General features: G+C 39.3%; 2 protein-coding genes across 2 annotated transcripts; one reads left to right on the top strand and one right to left on the bottom strand.

The window, feature by feature from the left end:
- The first annotated feature begins 3,942 nt into the window (after positions 1-3,942).
- Positions 3,943-4,575, top strand: LOC139874869 (secreted RxLR effector protein 161-like). The gene has a single exon (XM_071862263.1). The coding sequence runs from the start codon at positions 3,943-3,945 to the stop codon at positions 4,573-4,575; it is 633 nt and encodes a 210-aa protein (XP_071718364.1).
- A 1,307-nt stretch (positions 4,576-5,882) lies between these two features.
- LOC139874868 (putative disease resistance RPP13-like protein 1) lies at positions 5,883-9,096 on the bottom strand. Its single transcript, XM_071862262.1, has 4 exons — positions 9,079-9,096; positions 7,224-7,520; positions 6,635-7,108; positions 5,883-6,164 (listed from the first exon to the last, which is right to left on the bottom strand). Exons 1-4 carry the CDS (start codon positions 9,094-9,096, stop codon positions 5,883-5,885), a joined length of 1,071 nt encoding a protein of 356 aa, XP_071718363.1.
- Between the last annotated feature and the right edge of the window lie 10,164 nt (positions 9,097-19,260).

Genomic DNA, 19,260 nt, shown 5'->3' with positions numbered 1-19,260 from the left:
GTTGAAACGGTGGCAAATAACAATCCGGGAGACAGAGTTCCCGAACAAGTGTGACTAATGAAGTCGTCGTCATCCATACGTGTATGAATCATGAATTTACGTGTGTTACCAAAAAGTGGCGGAATACGAGTTCGTAGGATGAAGGTTGGGTACCATTAAAAAGTTTGCCTAAGAATGATTCAAGTATAATGCACAAGTAGTCAAGTAAGTGTTATCTATAGCAAATGTATGTCAGAATGCAAATGCTAACTATCCGGTTGTAGTCTAGACTCACTAATGCGTCCTAACGACTCTGTTAGACACACTAATGCACGTCCTAGTTCCCTACAACCAACGCTCTGATACCATCTGTAACGACCCGACCAAAACCGTTATTGACGGCGCCGTTAACTTAGGTCCCGTTGCGTGGTCGTAGTCCCTTTATGAGACTCGTTTGACCAAAATTATGTCGCGTTCATTTGAAAGGTACAAAGTTTAGTTTAACAAACGGATCGACAAGTTTAAGTTTACAAAAGTCATAAAGTATAAATGAAATAACTGGCGACATAATATAAGTTGAAAAACACAGTTGCTATAAATAGCGTAAGTATGTAAACAATATGTTTGAATCCAAAGGTGCTATCACTAGCGTATGCATGTATGTATCTTGACTCCAAGCAAATAATCAGAGTGTATGCGGAAGCATGTATCAAATAGCCATGTATGAACCTGAGAAACATATAGAAAACTGTCAACGAAAAACGTTGGTGAAATCATAGATGTATTTGTAAACGTTGTTTTTGAACCACAAGATTTAGTATTCCCATAGTTGATTATCAAAATCGTTTGCATTCCAAAAGTATTGTTCGCGAGCACCCAATTATCAAGACTTAACGTTTCCTTCCATTGAACCCCATCACTATAGTGTTAGAACATACACTGTTTCTCAAAAATATATTTCACCCGTAGACGGTAGCGAACCGTCCGTAGTGAGGGTTTGTCAAACCCGTATGGCCACACAATATAAGTTCTCGCTTACACCCTGCAAGTGTAACTAATGATAATCGAATTGAGGATTTTTGTTCTAACTCGCTGTGGAATGTTTGTTTTCCTTGTACTTGTGTTCAGAGTATAAAAGTAAGTAGCACCAAATGTAACAAAGTATATGTTTCTCAGCCCACAATTTAAAGTATAAAAAGTTGTTGAAAAGGTGGGACTATGATCTCACCTCGAGTGCACGAGTATAAAAGTACTTCACAAAGTAACGTATGCATGAAAGTTGCTTAGCCTTGACCTAAACAAGTAAGTTATATCAATTAACCGGTTACGACACAAGGTCGGGTGAAATGTGTTCAATTAGTCCTATGGCTCGTTACGACTCGAATAGTATAGCATGTGAATCACGTTGTCAAGTTTCATGCAAGAATCAAGTATAAAAGCATGTTAGAACGATTGTAATAAAGTTTGAGTTGACATTTCAAAACCTTACCATTAGAAAGGAAATCTTATTACGTTTCCAACGATATTTGATTCATCGAAAACGGAGTTACGGTCAAAAAGTTATGGCCAAAACAAGTTTGCTGAAGTTCGGATGAAACAGGCAATTGTCGCGGCGCGACAAATGGCTCCGCGGCGCGACAAATGCCTATGTTGAAGGTCAGAAAGCCTGAAAAACATGTTCTAAAATCACCCTTTGGGCCACGGCGCGACAAATGGCTCCGCGGCGCGACAAATAACGTGGTCTGGTGCCTGGTCAGTCTCAAATGTTCAAGTCTTGGTCAAAACTTCAAACAACCATAAAACGCAAACCGTAAACAACTAGAAGGCGTATCTTATACCGTTGGAAAGCTCTTTTGACAAGGAACACAACTAACCACATATCATCAAACAAAAACATCATTTATAATAGCCGAAATCTCATCAAGTGATCAATAAAAGTCCATTTTCAAAGTTCCAAGTTCGTAAAACGTATTTTATGATTCGGGAATCCAATTTACACATACAATATGCCGTTTTGAAGGTAATGAGGCATACATTACAACTAAACACTAACAATTAACATTCCATGGCATTTAAGCATCCAAAAGTTCATGTCAAGAACTATCAAACCCTAGTCAAACATCACAAAATCATTAATCGGGTTTTTGAAGTTTTCTTAATCAACCTACGCATCAAAACGAAGCTAGTGATACTAGTAACACAATTAAAACATGCACTTTAACAATCTAACAACATTAACTCATCCAAAATCAAGGATTAAGCAAACCCATTTCAAGTTCATGCTAGTTACTCCAAAAACAACAATTCGAGCAAACCAAACATATATTCATGTTAGACTTGAGCCATAGACACTAACTAACACCATTTCAAATCAAAAACACGAATTTAGAGAAATCTAGAGTTTTAGAAATGTTACCCGAACGAGATGAAGTTGGTATCAAATTGTAGAGGATGAAGAGAGGATTCCAAATATGTAATTTGTTTTGAAGTTTGCTTCCCGATCCGGATTTAGATGATGATTTATGTTTGTGTTCTTGAGAGAAAAAAAGAAAGAAAGAAAGAAGAAGAAATGGATGAATGAGGGGTGGAGGTGGTGAGTGGTTGACTAGTCAACTACTAGCCACCTCTTTGGTCAAGTGGCGGAACTAGTCCCTCAAGTTTCAAAGCGGGTGCGGGAATTAACCAAACGAAATATTTTAAAAACGCTCGAGTAGACGAGTGGTGTTATAATTAAATAACGAGAATATTATAAACGTTAGTCAACGGAAATTGGGAATTTAAATAGCGAAAGATATTATTTAAAAAAAAAGACGGTGTTAAAAATAAATTTAACGGAAAAACGCGGGATGTTACACCAAGGGACGTGATTTCTCATTCAAATGAAACTACACAAGGAGTTAACCTGGAAGAAATTCCAAGTGAGTCACTAGAACCTCGTAGGGGTACTAGAACTAGGACACCCAAATCGTATGGTTCTGATTTTCAACTTCACTTAGTTGAAGGATCGAGAGATTGTGTTAAATCACAATTGTCTTACTGTTATAGTATAGATGATGATCCTAGAACCTTTGATGAGGCTATGAAATCTCGTGACGTTGATTTTTGGAAAGAAGCAATTGAAGACGAGATGAGTTCTATTTTGGAGAATAATACTTGGGTATTAACAGATTTACCACCGGGATGCAAACCTTTGGGAAACAAGTGGATCTTCAAGAAGAAGATGAAAGTCGATGGCACAATTGATAAGTTTAAAGCTAGATTGGTCATCCAAGGCTTTAAACAAAAGGAGGGTATTAATTATTTCGATACATATGCTCATGTTGCTCGTATCACTACTATTAGATTTTTAATAGCACTTGCTGCTACGTATGATCTAGTGATCCATTAAATGGATGTTAAAACAGCATTCTTGAATGGTGATTTGGAAGAGGAAGTGTAAATGAGACAACCAGAAGAGTTTGTTATGCCAGGTCAAGAACATAAAGTGTGCAAGTTGGTTAAATCATTGTACGGGCTGAAACAAGCTCCCAAGCAGTGACATCAGAAATTTAATGATGTGGTGTTGTCTAATGGTTTTCTACTAAATCAATCTGACAAATGTGTATATAGCAAATTCGATCAATCCGGAAAAGGTGTGATTATTTGCTTATACGTGGATGACATGCTGATCTTTGGTACTGACCAAGATCAAATTGATAGAACAAAGGAGTTTTTATCTTCGAAGTTCTCCATGAAGGACATGGGAGTGGCGGATGTAATCCTAGGCATAAGGATTAAAAGGGATGATAAAGGTATCACGATCACATAATCTCATTATATTGAGAAGATTCTAAAACAGTTAAAGTGTGATCAATGTTCTCCCTTGTATACTCCCATTGATACAACTATGAAGCTTATGCCCCATTTGGTAAAGCTGTATCACAACTTGAATACTCTCGAGCAATTGGATGTTTGATGTATGCTATGACAAGCACACGCCCCGATATTGCTTTCATAGTGGGAAAACTGAGTAGGTTTACTAGTAATCCGAATGCTACTCATTGGCGTGCTGTGGTTAGAGTATTCAAGTATTTAAAGGGTACTATGGATTATGGTATCACTTATACTGGGTTTCCTTCAGTTTTAGAAGGATATTCGGATGCAAGTTGGATAACCAACGTCGAAGATCATTCATCTACGACTAGTTGGATATTCCTACTTGGAGGAGGTGCTATATCATGGGCTTCTAAGAAGCAAACATGCATTACAAATTCAACTATGGAGTCTGAATTTGTAGCTTTAGTTGCAGCTGGTAAGGAAGCTGATTGGTTGAGGAATCTGATTCATGAAATTCCTTTGTGGCCAAAGCCAATATCTCCTATTTCCATCCGTTGTGACAGTGAAGCTACTTTGGCTAAGGCTTATAGCCAAATGTACAATGGAAAGTCTAGACACTTAGGTGTTAGACACAGTATGGTTCGCGAGCTGATTTCACATGGAGTGATATCCGTAAGTTTCGTTAGATTTCAACAAAACTTAGCGGATCACTTGACAAAAGCGTTAGCCCGAGACTTAGTGCACAAGTCGGCTATTGGAGTGGGATTGAAGTCCATATAAATCTTCTAAAGTGAAACGCCCAATTTCCTTCTAGTACAATGCTAGAAGCTGAATTCAATGAGGTAAGCTTACTTTCAGAAGATTGAAACACATAAAATTCTGATCCCAAAGTATGTGTTTAGACCTGCAAGTTGAGTTAGGTAGAAGTTATTCTTCTTAATAGTTCTTTTGAAAAATTGCATATGCATGTGCAAGATGTAAAAGGACTACCTATGTCAGCATGAAGTTTTGCCGCTTCAATGGAGCTTTGGACTTAGCTGCCAATATGTTCACTGAAGGATTGGGACACATGGCTTATAATAGTGTCAAGATTGTCTTAGGGATATGTAAGAAACTGATGTGTATAATATTTTATAGTCTTCATACGAGTGGAAGGGTTCAATTTCTGAAATACCCTGATACTCGAATTATCGTAAATATTATAATAAGTGAAAATTCAATTTCTGAAACATTTTCATTTATGCATTAGTTTGTTCTGTTTGTTTGGTTATTTTAGTAAATCAAGGATTACATTAAAATGGTGGGGGGGGGGGGGGGGGGGGGGTTTGTTGGTGATTCTAGTGTCATCCAACGTACATTTTAGTTAGTTGCGATTTACTTGAATGTAGGTGTTAGCTAGCTATACTGACCAATGGGTTCGGAGAGTGTGGAGTGCACGCCCGTAAGAGTTGGCTGCTAACTGTAGCGCAAAATGCGGGGTTCAAGGGGCAGCGTCCCTGGCTGGGTCCAAGGGGCAGCACCCCTGGCTGGGGTCCCACTCCCAGGTGAGCGATTTTTCTACTAAAATTGAAGGGTTACACCCTTTCAGTTTAACTGTTTTCCTATAACAGTTTATGGACGTTTTGTTCATTCATTCTGCATTCATCAAACTAACAGATACACGCACATATTCTCTAACAATTTGATCAGTGATTTCATTGCCAAAAACACTGATTGCGTTCTTGTCTGATCCCTGTAAAGATTTCGTGCAACCGAGGCAATCGTAGGATCGAAATACTTTATAGAGATAATGATTACACGATTCAAGAACGAATCCGGTAGTCAATTCATACCTGATATCTAACACATCCTTATCTACAATTGTTACCAACATTTTACAAAATGACACTTCCATCTTTTGTAAATTAGTTAGAAAGTTGCACGTGTTCAATCCTGATTTCCATAAAAAATCTCATATCATCACAACACTTGAGGCTTAGATTTTCAACAACCACAAGATTCCCTAAAACTTGTACAGGTAGTTGAGGCAATCCAATATCCTCCACAGTCAGTGTAACAACTGATGAAGATAGACCAACCATGCTACTTCACACTTCTGTAGAGCATTTTTGTATATGTAAAACCTTAAGTGACCCTATCAACTGTTTTGACTCCACCTTAAGTTTCATACAATTTACCAATGAAATCTCACGAAGACAAGGATAAGTTTCGACACTGTTGATTGACCATTTCTCCCAACCCTCCATAACTTTGAATTCCAAAACTTCAAGTAATGGAAATCCAAGTAACTCAGGGCCTACAATGACAACCTTATTCATACTTTCAACAATCAACTTCTTAAGTGCTTGAAGATGTCCAAGTGATGGTGGCTGCATACAACGTTCACAACTACGTAATGTGAGCTCTAATAACTACATAAATGACTGATCCCTGACCCAACTTGGAAATTTCGCTCCCCCATAGAACATAATCTTTAGGGTTTCAAACTCATTATGAGGGTTTAGCTTTTCAATCACTTGATATTCAGTTTTTTCATCCCTGGAATCGAAAACATCACTCCATTGCATCTCTAAATCATCTATATCCTTCTTTTACTGTAAGTTGGCCTCATTTGCTTCCTCTACATTTATCACCTTATGTAGCCCCTCAAGGGAAAGTAGACCTTAAAGTGTCAACAGGTTCTTAAGCTCGGATATTTTTAACCCATTATCGCCTCCAATAATGACATCACTTAGGGATTGCAAATTCTTTAACTCACCAATCCCTAAGGGGAACAAACATGGAGTATCCTCAAGATGTTGCAAGTTAACTAACTTTATTAAACTGTTTGGAAAGGTACGTAACCCTTCACAACCACGAAGCAATAAACTCTGTAGATTAAAGAGGTCGCCAACTTCTTTGGGTAATCGTCTGATGTCAGTTCTAGAAAGTTGAGGTACCGCATATGGATAAGGGTATCAATAGAGTATGGGACCTCTGTGATTGAATAATTACTTAGGTTTAGCACCCTTAGGAATTGTAGATGGGGGATCAATTCCATAAGAACCTTAGGCGGTAAGAAGAACCTTTGGGAACTGTCAGGCTTAGTAACTGACAGAGCCAAAAGAGTTCGCAAGTGTGTAAGGCTTTGTAATACGTCAAATGTTTTGAACTTTCCAGAATTAAACAAAAGGTGGTGAACCTTCTTTAAAGTTTCCTTCATGGTTTGAAGATCAATCTCATTTTCCAATGTACAGAAAAACTCTCCTGCAACATCCATGGCCAGTTCATGCACCATGTTAGGCATTGTGTACCGTCGTCCATCCTCTAAAGGCTGAATAAACGACTTAGACATCAACTGCTTAAAACAAACACGCCCAAAATTCTCCATCGACATGGTTATATTTGACCGGTACAAAAAACCCTTCTGCCATCCACAGTAGGATTACTTCATCCACATCGAAAATATAGGCTCTAGGGAATATGGAACAATATACAAACGTCTGCTTTAGATGAGGAGCCAGATCATAATAGCTTAGTTTTAGTGCTGAAATAATTTTATCTTGTGTCAGTACATTACACGAGTCACCTTTCAACTCCTCCTCCCATTCTTCAACATTTGTTTTTGTCCTGAAATGCCTCCCTAGAATTATCAAAGCTAAAGGCATTCCGTCACATTTATTGAGGATATCATCAATAACTTTTTTTCGTTGTGGATGTGAAAAGATGTTTTCATCAACCTGGGCCTGTTGAGCAAATAAGGATAGAGAAACTTGATATGACAAACCTGCTGGTCCCTTAATAACAACAGGAGTATTGTAGAGGGGGTGAATACAATTTCTTTTAATTAACTTAGCAGTTAAACACGATTAAGTATTCAAGCATGTAAATTAAATAGAGTCACATGTAATTTTCAACGATTATTCTTTATTGATTGAATAACAAAGAACCACAACTATCCTTGGCGGAATGATAGTTGGTTGATTCAGATTACCTAGATTATAGCTAAGAGGTAAACTAAAAGCTATTACACGTTTTGGACTCTAAATAATAAAACCCACACCACTAGTTATTACAATAGTGGATACAACAATTTATAGTAGTCCTATTGTCCGTGTAATTGATCCATTGTCCACTGGTACATAGGATGTCTGTACTTGTAGGGATAGTTGTGTCAGAAAGCGTGCTCCCTTCTTTCCTCTTTGGTAGCTATTTGCAGGAACACCCCAATTCGGTTTGGCACCACTATTTGATTAAACAAATAGAATGTTGTGTTCCCTAGGCGTTGACAAAGGATAACCCATGTCTGCACATGCGTTAAACTTCTGCATTCCCACGTGGTCTTGTAAGGTCACTTGTCAGCCCCCGACGCGTGTCCTTTTCTGTTCAACTTTGTCTTCGACTTCTGTTGAATAGTACAACTGATGTAGACCACTCAGGAAACCACCATGCTTGTAATGGAGCATGGCTGTCTTGTGTAGTATGTTGATAACCAAACTTACTGGTTCTTCATATGCTGAGTCACTTGATATTCTTGATCTGCCGGGTACTCATCCTGTGCTGATTTGAAGAATACATTCTACCTTATGCTGGTAGACTAGGCAACATACGAAACACTCGACACAGCTATATTGGCTGACTATACATAAACAAACTTGTGTTGGATGCACATAACATTTTAGTGTAAATAAATTGTATTTTGTCATAATTAAATCCTTAATTATTTTGGGGACTCAACAATCTCCCCCTATTTGATGATGACAAAACTTATGACATATAGAGAAAACACTAAAGCCAGCACTAAGGAACCTAATGAAAAATAGGCAGTAAATTTGTCTCTTTTTAAGTTTGTTTTGGAATCTTTTGCTGAGTTATCTATATCTTATAAGTTGATATGATTTTAAAGATAAACTCATTTCACTTTCATTACAACAGAATATATACAGTAATTACAAAAACATCATAATGAAAAATGAAATAAACAAAAGATACAATTTGAGCACTAGAAGGCTATCTATCTTTATCTTTATCTAGTTCATCTTCAGATAGCTCTTCTTGTTTAATTTTCCAGGCTTGATAGGTATGTCAGGAGAGTCAAATACAGGAATATGAGGAGGTAGAATGATGGAATCTCTTCTGTGTGGGCCTTCACCGGTTGATTTCTTTCCTTTAGGTCTATGAGAAAGAACTTCTTCTACATTCACTATTGGTGCATTCCCAAACTTTGTTGCTTTGTTGAAGAGCTCTTAGAGTTCAAGTTTAAGTGTATCTCTAATGGCACTTTTACCCTTCCCGATAAAATACTCCAATATCTCCATCCATTCACTGAATCCTAAGGATCTTAACTCATCATAGTTTATCCTTTCTTGAACATTATTTTCCCTGCTGACACTGAAAGCTCTTTTTGTGCCTCTGTGCACTTTGATGATTTTGCTGGGATTTGATCTCCTTGTCAGTACATCACCATACCTGCTCCTATAATAATGATCAGATAGCTCGATTGTTCGTTCAGTTTCTATAGGGGCAGTAGTAGGTGCTTTCTAAGCAGCTTCCAATTCATCAAAGGCTTTATCCTGTTCCTTAACAATGGCTTTGGCTAATATGAGGGACTCAGCCTCTTGCTTTCTATCAGTAGCCAATTTAGCCTCTTCTTCCTGAAGCCTTAGCCTTTCAGCATATTCAGCATCAGCATCCTCCCTTCTTTGCCTTTCAGCTTCTATGCCCAACAGATAATCATCGGCAGTAATTTTCAGGAATTTTGCTGTTTCAATCATCTTTCTACCCTCTTCATTTCTAAGAGCAGCACAATACTTCCTTAGATCCATACCCAGTTGCCTAACCTCATGAAATTGAGCTTTCTCCATATCAGTAGAGAGCCTTCGACCACTGTTATTTAGATACACGCCAATTTCAATGCTATAAGTCAGGGCAGTGATGTAGAGTGGCTGATCAAGTGGATGATGCAGCAATCTAACTTGGCGTATCCTTTCTGCAACAGCTGCTTTCTTTTGCTCAAGCAATTCAGGAACAGTGATCACTAGCCTGTAAGCTTCTCTTTCATCTGGATTCATTCTTCTAACATCTGGCTCACCATGGGCAACTGAATCATCTTCCCAAGTAGTGTGTTTATCATGACATTTTGGGGAAGATGGAGGATAAATGATTGATTCTGCAATGCCAGAAGAACTCACTGGAAACTGATTAACATGATTATCATGTGTTATGTTAAAATAAGTGAGGGTCCGGGGAGAGATAGGTGATTGAACAAATAAGTGATCTCCTCTACCCCAGACTGTAAAGTCAGCAGGATAAACCGTATCATCATCTTGTTTAGCACCCAGCTCAACCACCTTTTCTGGGTCTTCAACACTTGTTTCACCCAGCAGCACACTTCTAGCTGGGTCTTCATTCACAGCACTCCTTTCTATGTCTTCAGTACCAACTGACTAATTAGTATCGGCTGGTACAACCACCTCAGTATCTTCATTAGCTGCCTCAAATAGGGGTCCTTTCCTTAGGGGCTGATTATCCCTAAGAGCAGATTTAACCCTTTGTTTATCAATAAACATGGGTTCAGCAGATGGTTCTTGTGTTGATACTGGATCTAGTGGAGGCGGGTAGGGAACAATAGTAAGGTGCTCCCCCTGAACATTATCATCATCAAGGTCTATTATTTCTGCTGGCTGAACAGAAGATGCCAGTCGAGGAGATGAGCCAGTTTCTAACATAGCATCTAACCATTTCATGAATACATAAGCTCTAACTCCTCCTAACTTAGTAGATTGCAAATAATCTTTCATTTCTTCAGGAGTCATTCGTTTGATCCTGTCTGCTCGGTCAGCATATAGCTTTGCCCTTTTCTTGTCATACTTAACCATGAACTTAGCATTTCTTTTATGAGCATCACTTTTGTACCTTTTAATGCTGATTAGTTCATTGCTAATATTCATCTTTTCTGGGACCAGGGTTCTTCTATGTTCCATTCTGTATCGTTTAAGAGCAACATAGGCATCCCATTTGACATTAAAGGCTTCATTTAAGTCCTGCTATCTCTTCTGATCTCTCTCCAATTTTCTCTTCATCTTTCTTTCGATAGTCTGAGAGACAACAAAAGATTCAGCAACAGCCAGCTCAGAAACATCACTGGGCTTACTGCCAGAACCAATATCATCTACTGATGTTCCAGACATACTGGGTTGAGATTCACCAGTTGCCTGTACACCAGCTTCAGTATGAGCGTTGCTGGGCTTAGTGCCAGAACCTTGACCAGTAGTACCATCACCACCATCATCACCATCCCTCCTTTGCTGTTTTGGAGCCCTTTCATGCTCATGCTGCCCCTCAGATTGTTTTCTCTTTTTGGACTTCCTTTTAGACTTCTTCTTCCCCTTTTTGTCATAAGCAGGGGCAGAAGGGTGATCAGGGGAAACTTGGGCATCAAGGTCACTATCTGACTCAGGAACAGAAAAAGCAAAGTTGTTCCAGTCAGCATCAGCAGGAGAAAGATGGGCACCAGGATCTACACCATATTGTTGGAGACACATATTTGAAGATCTAACTTCATTTCTAGCAACACTCATGGCCATTTGATCAACAGTGGCCCTAACATCAGCCTGTAGGGCAGCCATTTGTCGCATAGTCTCAACTAAATGAAGATAAGCAGAGACAGGAACCATATTAGCCATTTTCTGTTCCTGCGAATCCAATCTCTCTGTCAATACCCTATTCTATTCATTAAGAAACAGATTCCTTCGATTAGCAGCATCAAGTTCAGCTTGAAGATGGGTAATATGATCAGCATATTCATTATGAGAGATGATTCACTTTTTAAGATCCTCCTCTTCTTCATATTGTTTGACAATAGCTTCCACCACTAGATCAGCAAAAGCACATACCTGTTTGAGCTGGTTTTCAATAGTAGACGTGGTAACCTCCCCAGCTCGGTGTATGGCTTCAGTCATTCTATCAACAATAGCAGAGCGAATGGTGTTTTTTAGATCAGGTGTAACTTCGGCTAACGTCTTATAGACAGCCAGGGTGGAGATGGCAGCCACCTCATCAGCATCAAAACTGCTGGTTGAGGGGCGATCAGTAGCAGCTAACATTAAAGTACCTTCGTGGGGTGGTGGAGGTGGAAGGTCAGAATCTGACTCGTCACCATGATCACCATCATTTTTACCTTCACCCGACGGTTTAGAACCACTGGTATTCTTGTCAGCATCATTATCAGCATCATCAGTTAGATCCACTGGTTTGTCTTTGGAACCAGTAACATTATCATGAGTGAGTGGCTCTCCCTTACCAATACCTTTATCAGCATCATCATCAGATGAAGAAGATAATGAGAAAGAAGCGGATGAATCAGAAGGTACTGGCGAAATAGGGACATTTTGCATAACACACTTACCAGTAGCAGGATCTATAATGAACTTGAGAGGCCTCCAAGTTCCAGGCCATGGTGAGACAGCTGGAGCCATACTAAACACATGATAATATGGTTGTTCATTGATTTGTTCCACTATGACCAGCCTCTCATATATCTCTTCTCTTGCTGGTCGATCTAGCTATGATAATAGCTCAGTCAGCTCCTCTTCTGGTAACTTGCTGGCTGAGACTATAGCACTTTGGGGATCAATGGTCAGCTGATCCACCATCAAGGCAATCTTAGGGGAAATCGAAGCTCCCCTAAAGATGAAGTTTGGTACCACTTCTTCTGGATCTGGTACCTGGCAAACAAATGGCTTTTTCTCCACAGAATCAGGAGCCTTGGTAGGTTCAGTTAAGGCAGTAGCAGAGGTACCAGCATACAAAACAACTTCCTGTTTAGTAGAAACTAAACCAGGAGTGACAAGAAAATTAACTGCATTTTTTGGAAGTGTTTGAACTTTCGGATCAGAAGAATCAGCAGTATCAGCAGTTTTATCAGATTTAAGCACAATGTCACCCTTTACTTCACTGACAGGATCATCAAGTAGAACCTCCTTGACAATATTATCAATAACATTTTCAAGAGCAGGAGGATCAACCATGATTTCATCTTCCACTTTTGGTTCAGTAGTGGAAACAATAATACTGGGAGCTTGAGGAGGAATAATAGTAGCAATATCATCAGAAACCATCTCCTTAGTAGCAGTAACAATAGTTGAACCAGCATCAACTAACTCCCCAGTATCACCAGCAGCTGTAGAAGCAACAGTACCAGTATCAGCACCACCAGCACGAGAATCAGTAGCACCAACACCAGTAGCAGAGGCATACGCTCATCAATAGAAACAATAACATCCTTTTCTTTCTCCCCATCTGCCTGTTCATCTACCCTGCTAAGAACTGAAACAATAGAACATTTTATGTTAACAACTATAGAACCAAATAAATTTGACTCAACAATTCCATCTGGTGTTGGTCTCTGGGGACAGACTGGTGATTTGGTCAGCCCTTCGAATGAGACAGAATAAGGTGTCTGTAAGTACAGCTGTGACTCTGCTGACTCATTGGCAACACATGTTGACCCAGATAGTGTAAGAGTTCTGGCTGGTAATGATGTAGGAGTGAGACTCTTATCATAATCCCCGTAACATATTAGCTGTGCAGTATCCTGAGCTGGTTCAACACGATGAGGAGCCAGCTCAAGCCTGCTTTGGGGGTCAGTTATGTTCTCTGCTGGGTGTACTATCAGCAGAGGATATTGAATTATGTTAAATTTAGAAAAATGTGGAAGTGCCTGGTTAGAAGAGTATGGGTTGCTACTCTTCTTAACACTAGTTTTAAAACCATTCAGCTTGGGAGCCAAGGTTATACCTTTAACTCTACTTTCATTTTTCAAGTCAACATTTAAAATATTTTCAATTAAGTTAGAGTTTTCTACTGTTTGGTCTAGAAACGCACCAGGTTCCATAGCCACATCCTTTGCAGGAGCAGCAGTTGAGACTGGTGCAATCTCCCCTGTGATTTGCTTGGAGCCAGCTTTTGCACATTTGGATTTACCTGTTACCAAGCAATAGATGAGCAACGGATTCCAATACTAGAGATGGATAGTCAGTATATAAGACTAGCGCTGTTCTTTATTATCATAGAGCACTAGATTCTAATACAACTACTGCTTTACCAGTATGTGAGACGGTGGCTGTTCTAGTTGAGGTAGCTGGCTACTTCCTATGCGTAGCTGGCTTACACTGAGGACCCTCCCCCTCAGCTGGTGCAGAACCAGAGGTAGTCGTTTGGAAAACTCCACCCCGAGTAGCAAGATACTCGAGCATGCCTGGTGTTAAACCAGTATATGGAGCAGCAGGAGCATCTTTTGGCATTCCCCCTTATTTCAGAGGCAGGTTAAACGATTCATCAGCAATTTGCTGATAAGCATCACCCAGCTGATTTTCAAATACCAGGCTCAAGAATCGTGGAAAGGGAATTAAATGTGTTCTTTTAGGTGCTTGCACCATCTCCCTTACCCTCAAGTAAATTTCCCCGGCATAATCAATATTTCTGTTAAACAACAACCCATGACCAATCTTGAGCTCAAAATCTGAGCATTGGTTAAAACTTCCTGATTTCTGGCTGATACACTGAATCAGCAACCCAAAGAAATAATACCATAGAGGTGGCATATACTTTCTCAATGGCGTATGAGCTACTGGTCATGAAAAACCAATGATTTCTTGCACCTCCCTCCTAAAAACATCACTGGTGGGTGAAGCAACAAAAGGTCTACGTGGCAGATGAAGAGCTCGTCTGATGGCATCGACGGTGACCGAGCAGGTGAGGGTTTCTGTAACCATGCCACGAATACATGGAACGTTCTGTGGAGTGGTGGCAATGGTAGCAGTATACCAAAATCTAGCCAGGCAGGCTAGATAGAAACGAGAAGGTACACCGGTAATAGCTCTAGCCAGAGGGGATTGCCGGATGTAATCGATGATGGTTTCATAGCCCATGTTTGCTTTCGATTTGGGGATTGAAAATGCGTGAGTAGCATTGCCTCTTCATAGGCGAATAGTCGTATGTTCTGGTGCATTATCAGCCCTAACCAGATTTGGGTGAAGATTGAACAGTGGTCCCTGAACAATCTGTTCCTCCGGTGCCGGTTGCGGTTCAGGTTGTGGTTCAGGTTGTTGTGGTTCCACCGGTTGTTCTTGCTGTTGTTGTTCCTCTGGCTGGTTCTCAATAAGTGGTGATCGTGGTTGTTCTGCCATTGATGATTTGTAAAGATGAAGATTTGAAGATTTGAGAGTTGGAAGATTTTTGGGAGAGAAGAGTGTGTGATTTTGAATAATGAATAATCGAAGGTTATTATGGAAGTTGAATCACTCTTTTATCCTTTCTGATTGGTGAAAAAGTGCAGGAGAGAGAAAATGGCAACTGTCATCTGCAGGTGCGTGGGCAGATGTGACAGACTGACATGTTTTCGAGGGGACACAGACTGTTGACATGACGTATAATAGGCTTGAACACTCATACCTCCCATTCAGCATTAAATGCAGTAGGTTTTAATTCAAAATTGATTTAAAAACCACAAAATAAGTTTTGTATTAAATACAAAATACTTTGTCATATTTAATATGTCATGAATTTAATTTAAATTATTGGAAGTAAATGAGTTTCAGTTTTAAGGAATCATTTAATTTTTGTGAGCTATTTATTATTTCATTTAAAACATTTAAGTAACCAAAGTATAAAAGACCTTATTGTGCTGATTGTTTGACATGTAGGCAGTAAGTAAATAAGTGTGACTTACTGGTTTTTCCTACATGTTGTAGAACCAGCATACCAACAAAATTGTCTTTTATTTAGAGTTCAAGCATACCCAGCTCAGAGATAAGATAGTTAAAACGTTTTTCATCTAAGGGCTTTGTGAAAAGATCTACTAACAGCTGGTCTGTTGAAATAAAATGTAACTCCACATCTCCTTTTTGAACATGATCCCTTATGAAATGATATCGAACGTTAATGTGCTTAGTCCTTGAGTGCATCACAGGATTGTTGGTGATGGCAATTGCACTGGTGTTTTCACAGTAGATTGGAGTTTTTGTAACATGAACACCATAGTCCTTTAGCTGGCTTTGCATCCATAGTACTTGAGCAGTACAACTACCAGCAGAAACATATTCTGCCTCAGCAGTAGATGTGGACACAATATTTTGCTTTTTGCTTGTCCAGCTGACTAGCCTACCACCCAGTAACTGGCAACCACCAGTAGTACTTTTCCTGTCTATTTTACAACCTGCAAAGTCAGTATCTGAATACCTAATTAGCTCAAAATCCTCATCTTTGGGATACCAAAGACCACGTTTAGCAGTACCTTTAAGATACCTAAATATTCTTTTTACTGCTAGCAAGTGTGACTCTTTAGGATCAGCTTGATATCTGGCACAGTGACATGTGGCAAACATAATATCTGGTCTACTGGCTGTGAGATAAAGTAGGGATCTAATTATACTTCTATATTCAGTGATATTGACTGGTTCACCATTGGGATCAGCATCTATTTTAATGGATGCTGCCATTGGAGTCCCTATATCTTTTAAACAGGTCAGACCAAATTTCTTTAACATATCTTTGATATATTTATCTTGACTTATAAAAATCCCATCATCAAGTTGTTTGATCTGTAATCCAAGAAAGTATTGCAGATCCCTTTGTAAACTCATTTCATATGTCTTTGACATAAGTTTTGAAAATTCTTGACAATGTGTTTCATTTTTAGAACCATAAATAATATCATCCACATATATATATCTGTACCAACAAGATATCACCATCTATCTCTTTTGAGAACATAGTGGTATCAATTGTTCTAACTTTAAAACCTAAACTAGTGAGATACACATGAAGTGTCTCATAACATGCTCTTAGAGCCTGTTTGAGTTCATAAAGAGCTTTGTCTAAATTGTAGACATGGTCTGGATATTTACTGCTTACAAAACCAGGAGGCTGTTTGACAAAAACTTCTTCTTACAGCTTCCCATTCAGAAATACAGATTTAACATCCATCTGGAATATCCTAAAGTTCATCTTAGCAGCGTATGCCAAGAACAATATGATAGCTTCCATCCTAGCCACTGGTGCATATGTTTCCCCATAATCTAATCCTTCTTCCTGTCTAAAACCTTGAGCAACCAGTCTTGCTTTGTTTCTGATCAAAATCCCATCTTCATCCATCTTGTTCTTAAACACCCACTTGGTACCAATGATTTTCTTTGTCTTATCTTCTAGTTCAGGTACCAACTTCGATACTTTATTCCTATCAAACTGAGTAAGTTCATCTTGCATTGCCCCTACCCAGCTAGGATCCTTAAGTGCTTCTTCAGGACAGGTGGGTTCAAAGTTGGACACAAAATTGACATGCATACAAAAGTTGCTGGTTGCATGACTTCTTGTTTTAGCACCACTAGCCAGATTACCAATGATTTGCTTAATCGGGTGCTCCTTTGTCCATCTAGTGTTATGAAAAGGTGAGCTGGTTGTGGAACACACAACATCTTGATCATCAGTTGGTTCAGTAGTTTGAGCAGCAACAGGAGACAGCTGTTCAATATTAGTGGAACCAGTACCAACTTGTGATCTTTCAGAACAAGCAGACCTATGCTCAAGTTGTAAGACTTCAGTAGAGCCAGTAGGTCCACATGGTTTGGACACAGATGGAACGGAGTGTTCCATCTCATCATCAGAGAACCAGTAACATGGATTGGTGAGGAATTTGCTGATGGTTCTACTTCATCATCAAGAGTTTACTGAGTAGGCTCTTTAAACAGTAACTCCTCATCTTCTTGCCCAGAAGATGAAGTGGGGGTAGTTTCATCAAATGTTACATTAATGGATTCTTCAAAACAACCCCTTCTCTTGTTGTAGACCCTATATGCCTTTGACATGTTGGAATATCCAAGAAATATACCTTCATCAGCCTTAGCATCATACTTGCCCAGCTGATCCCTATTGTTTAGAATGTAACAGGGAGTGCTAAATACATGAAGAAATGAAATTAAGGGTCTTCTGCCTTTAAGAACTTCATAAGCAGTTTTCTGATGTCTTTTCACAATAAGAGATCTATTCTGGGTAAAACAGACAGTATTCACAGCTTCTGCCGAATATGAAATTTTCAATCCAGACTCAGCCAACATAGATCTTGTTGCTTCAATGAGAGTTCTGTTCCTTCTTTCTGCAACACCATTTTGTTGAGGTGTTCTCACAGCAGAAAAGTTCTGGGAAATACCTTTGTCCGCACAAAATTCTTCTAATGTAGCATTTCTGAAGTCTGTACCATGATCACTTCTTAGCTGTTTCACCAGCTGCCCATTCAATAGCTCCATTCTTTTGATAAAATTAATAATTTCATCAGCAGCTTCACTCTTTTGCTTCAAAAAGAATACCCAAGTGTATCTGGAATATTCATCAACAATAACCAGTGTAAACTTCTTCCCACTACAGCTGGCCACATTAACAGGACCAAAGAGATCCATATGAAGTAAATGAAATGGTTTCTCAACAGATGAGATTTACATTGATTTGAATGAGGCATGGTGATGTTTTCCCTTTTCACAACCAGGACGCAATCTGTCCTTCACATAAGACATCGTGGGTAGCCCAGATACCAAACTTCTACTGGATAATTTGTGAATATCTTTGAAGTTAAGATGTGAGAGTCTCTTGTGCCATAACCACTTCAGGTTGTATGCTGCCTTTGAATAGAAACAAGTATCAGTTGTTGTGACTGCGGTGTTCATGTCGATTTGATACATGTTTTCATGTCTTTTTGTAGTCAGTAGAGGCTTCCTTGTCTTATCAAAAATAGTGTCAATTTTCCTTCTGAACTGGACTATCTTATTCTTACTTGTCAGTTGGCTTATGCTGAGTAAATTATGTTTAAGCCCAACGACATATGCAATATTTGAGAACGTGACATTCCCATTTGTTAAAGTACCAAAACCCTTTGTGTAACCCAACGAATTATCTCCATAAGAAACAACTGGACCATCCTTTTCTTGATAGTCCATTAGCAGGGACATACTTCTGGTCATATGTCTCGAACAACCACTATCGAGATACCAGATTTGCTTGTTTTGAATGCCCTGCACAGTAGCTAAGAGATTAGTTCTTTTTGGGAACTCATCCGAGGATGGGTTCTGGAAGAGTCATTTTTGATGATCTCTTCCTTTCTGCTGGTTTGCTAGAAGAAGCAGTAGCAGAGGGGGTTAGGGTTTGAGTACACTGGTTGGCCAGGTGATTTCTGCTGCCACACTTGTAGCACTTTCTCACTTTTGGCCTTGGTGGCTGATCATACACAGATCTAACAGGGGCAGTAAGATCACGTCGACTTTTAGTTACAGCCTCAATTAGCTGGTCAAGCTTGACTGTCATAATCTCAGTGATCAACAGCTCAGCATTCGAGTCCATTTTAGCTTTTCCCTTATGGGCAGCTTTCTTCTTAGAACCAGTACCATAGTCATGGCATATTGCTTTGCCTTTATCATTTGACGAGCCAGTGTGGGAAGT

This window comes from Rutidosis leptorrhynchoides, chromosome 11, assembly GCF_046630445.1.
Source record: "Rutidosis leptorrhynchoides isolate AG116_Rl617_1_P2 chromosome 11, CSIRO_AGI_Rlap_v1, whole genome shotgun sequence".
Lineage (NCBI taxonomy): Eukaryota > Viridiplantae > Streptophyta > Magnoliopsida > Asterales > Asteraceae > Rutidosis > Rutidosis leptorrhynchoides.
This window is presented reverse-complemented; position numbering and strand designations above follow the sequence as displayed.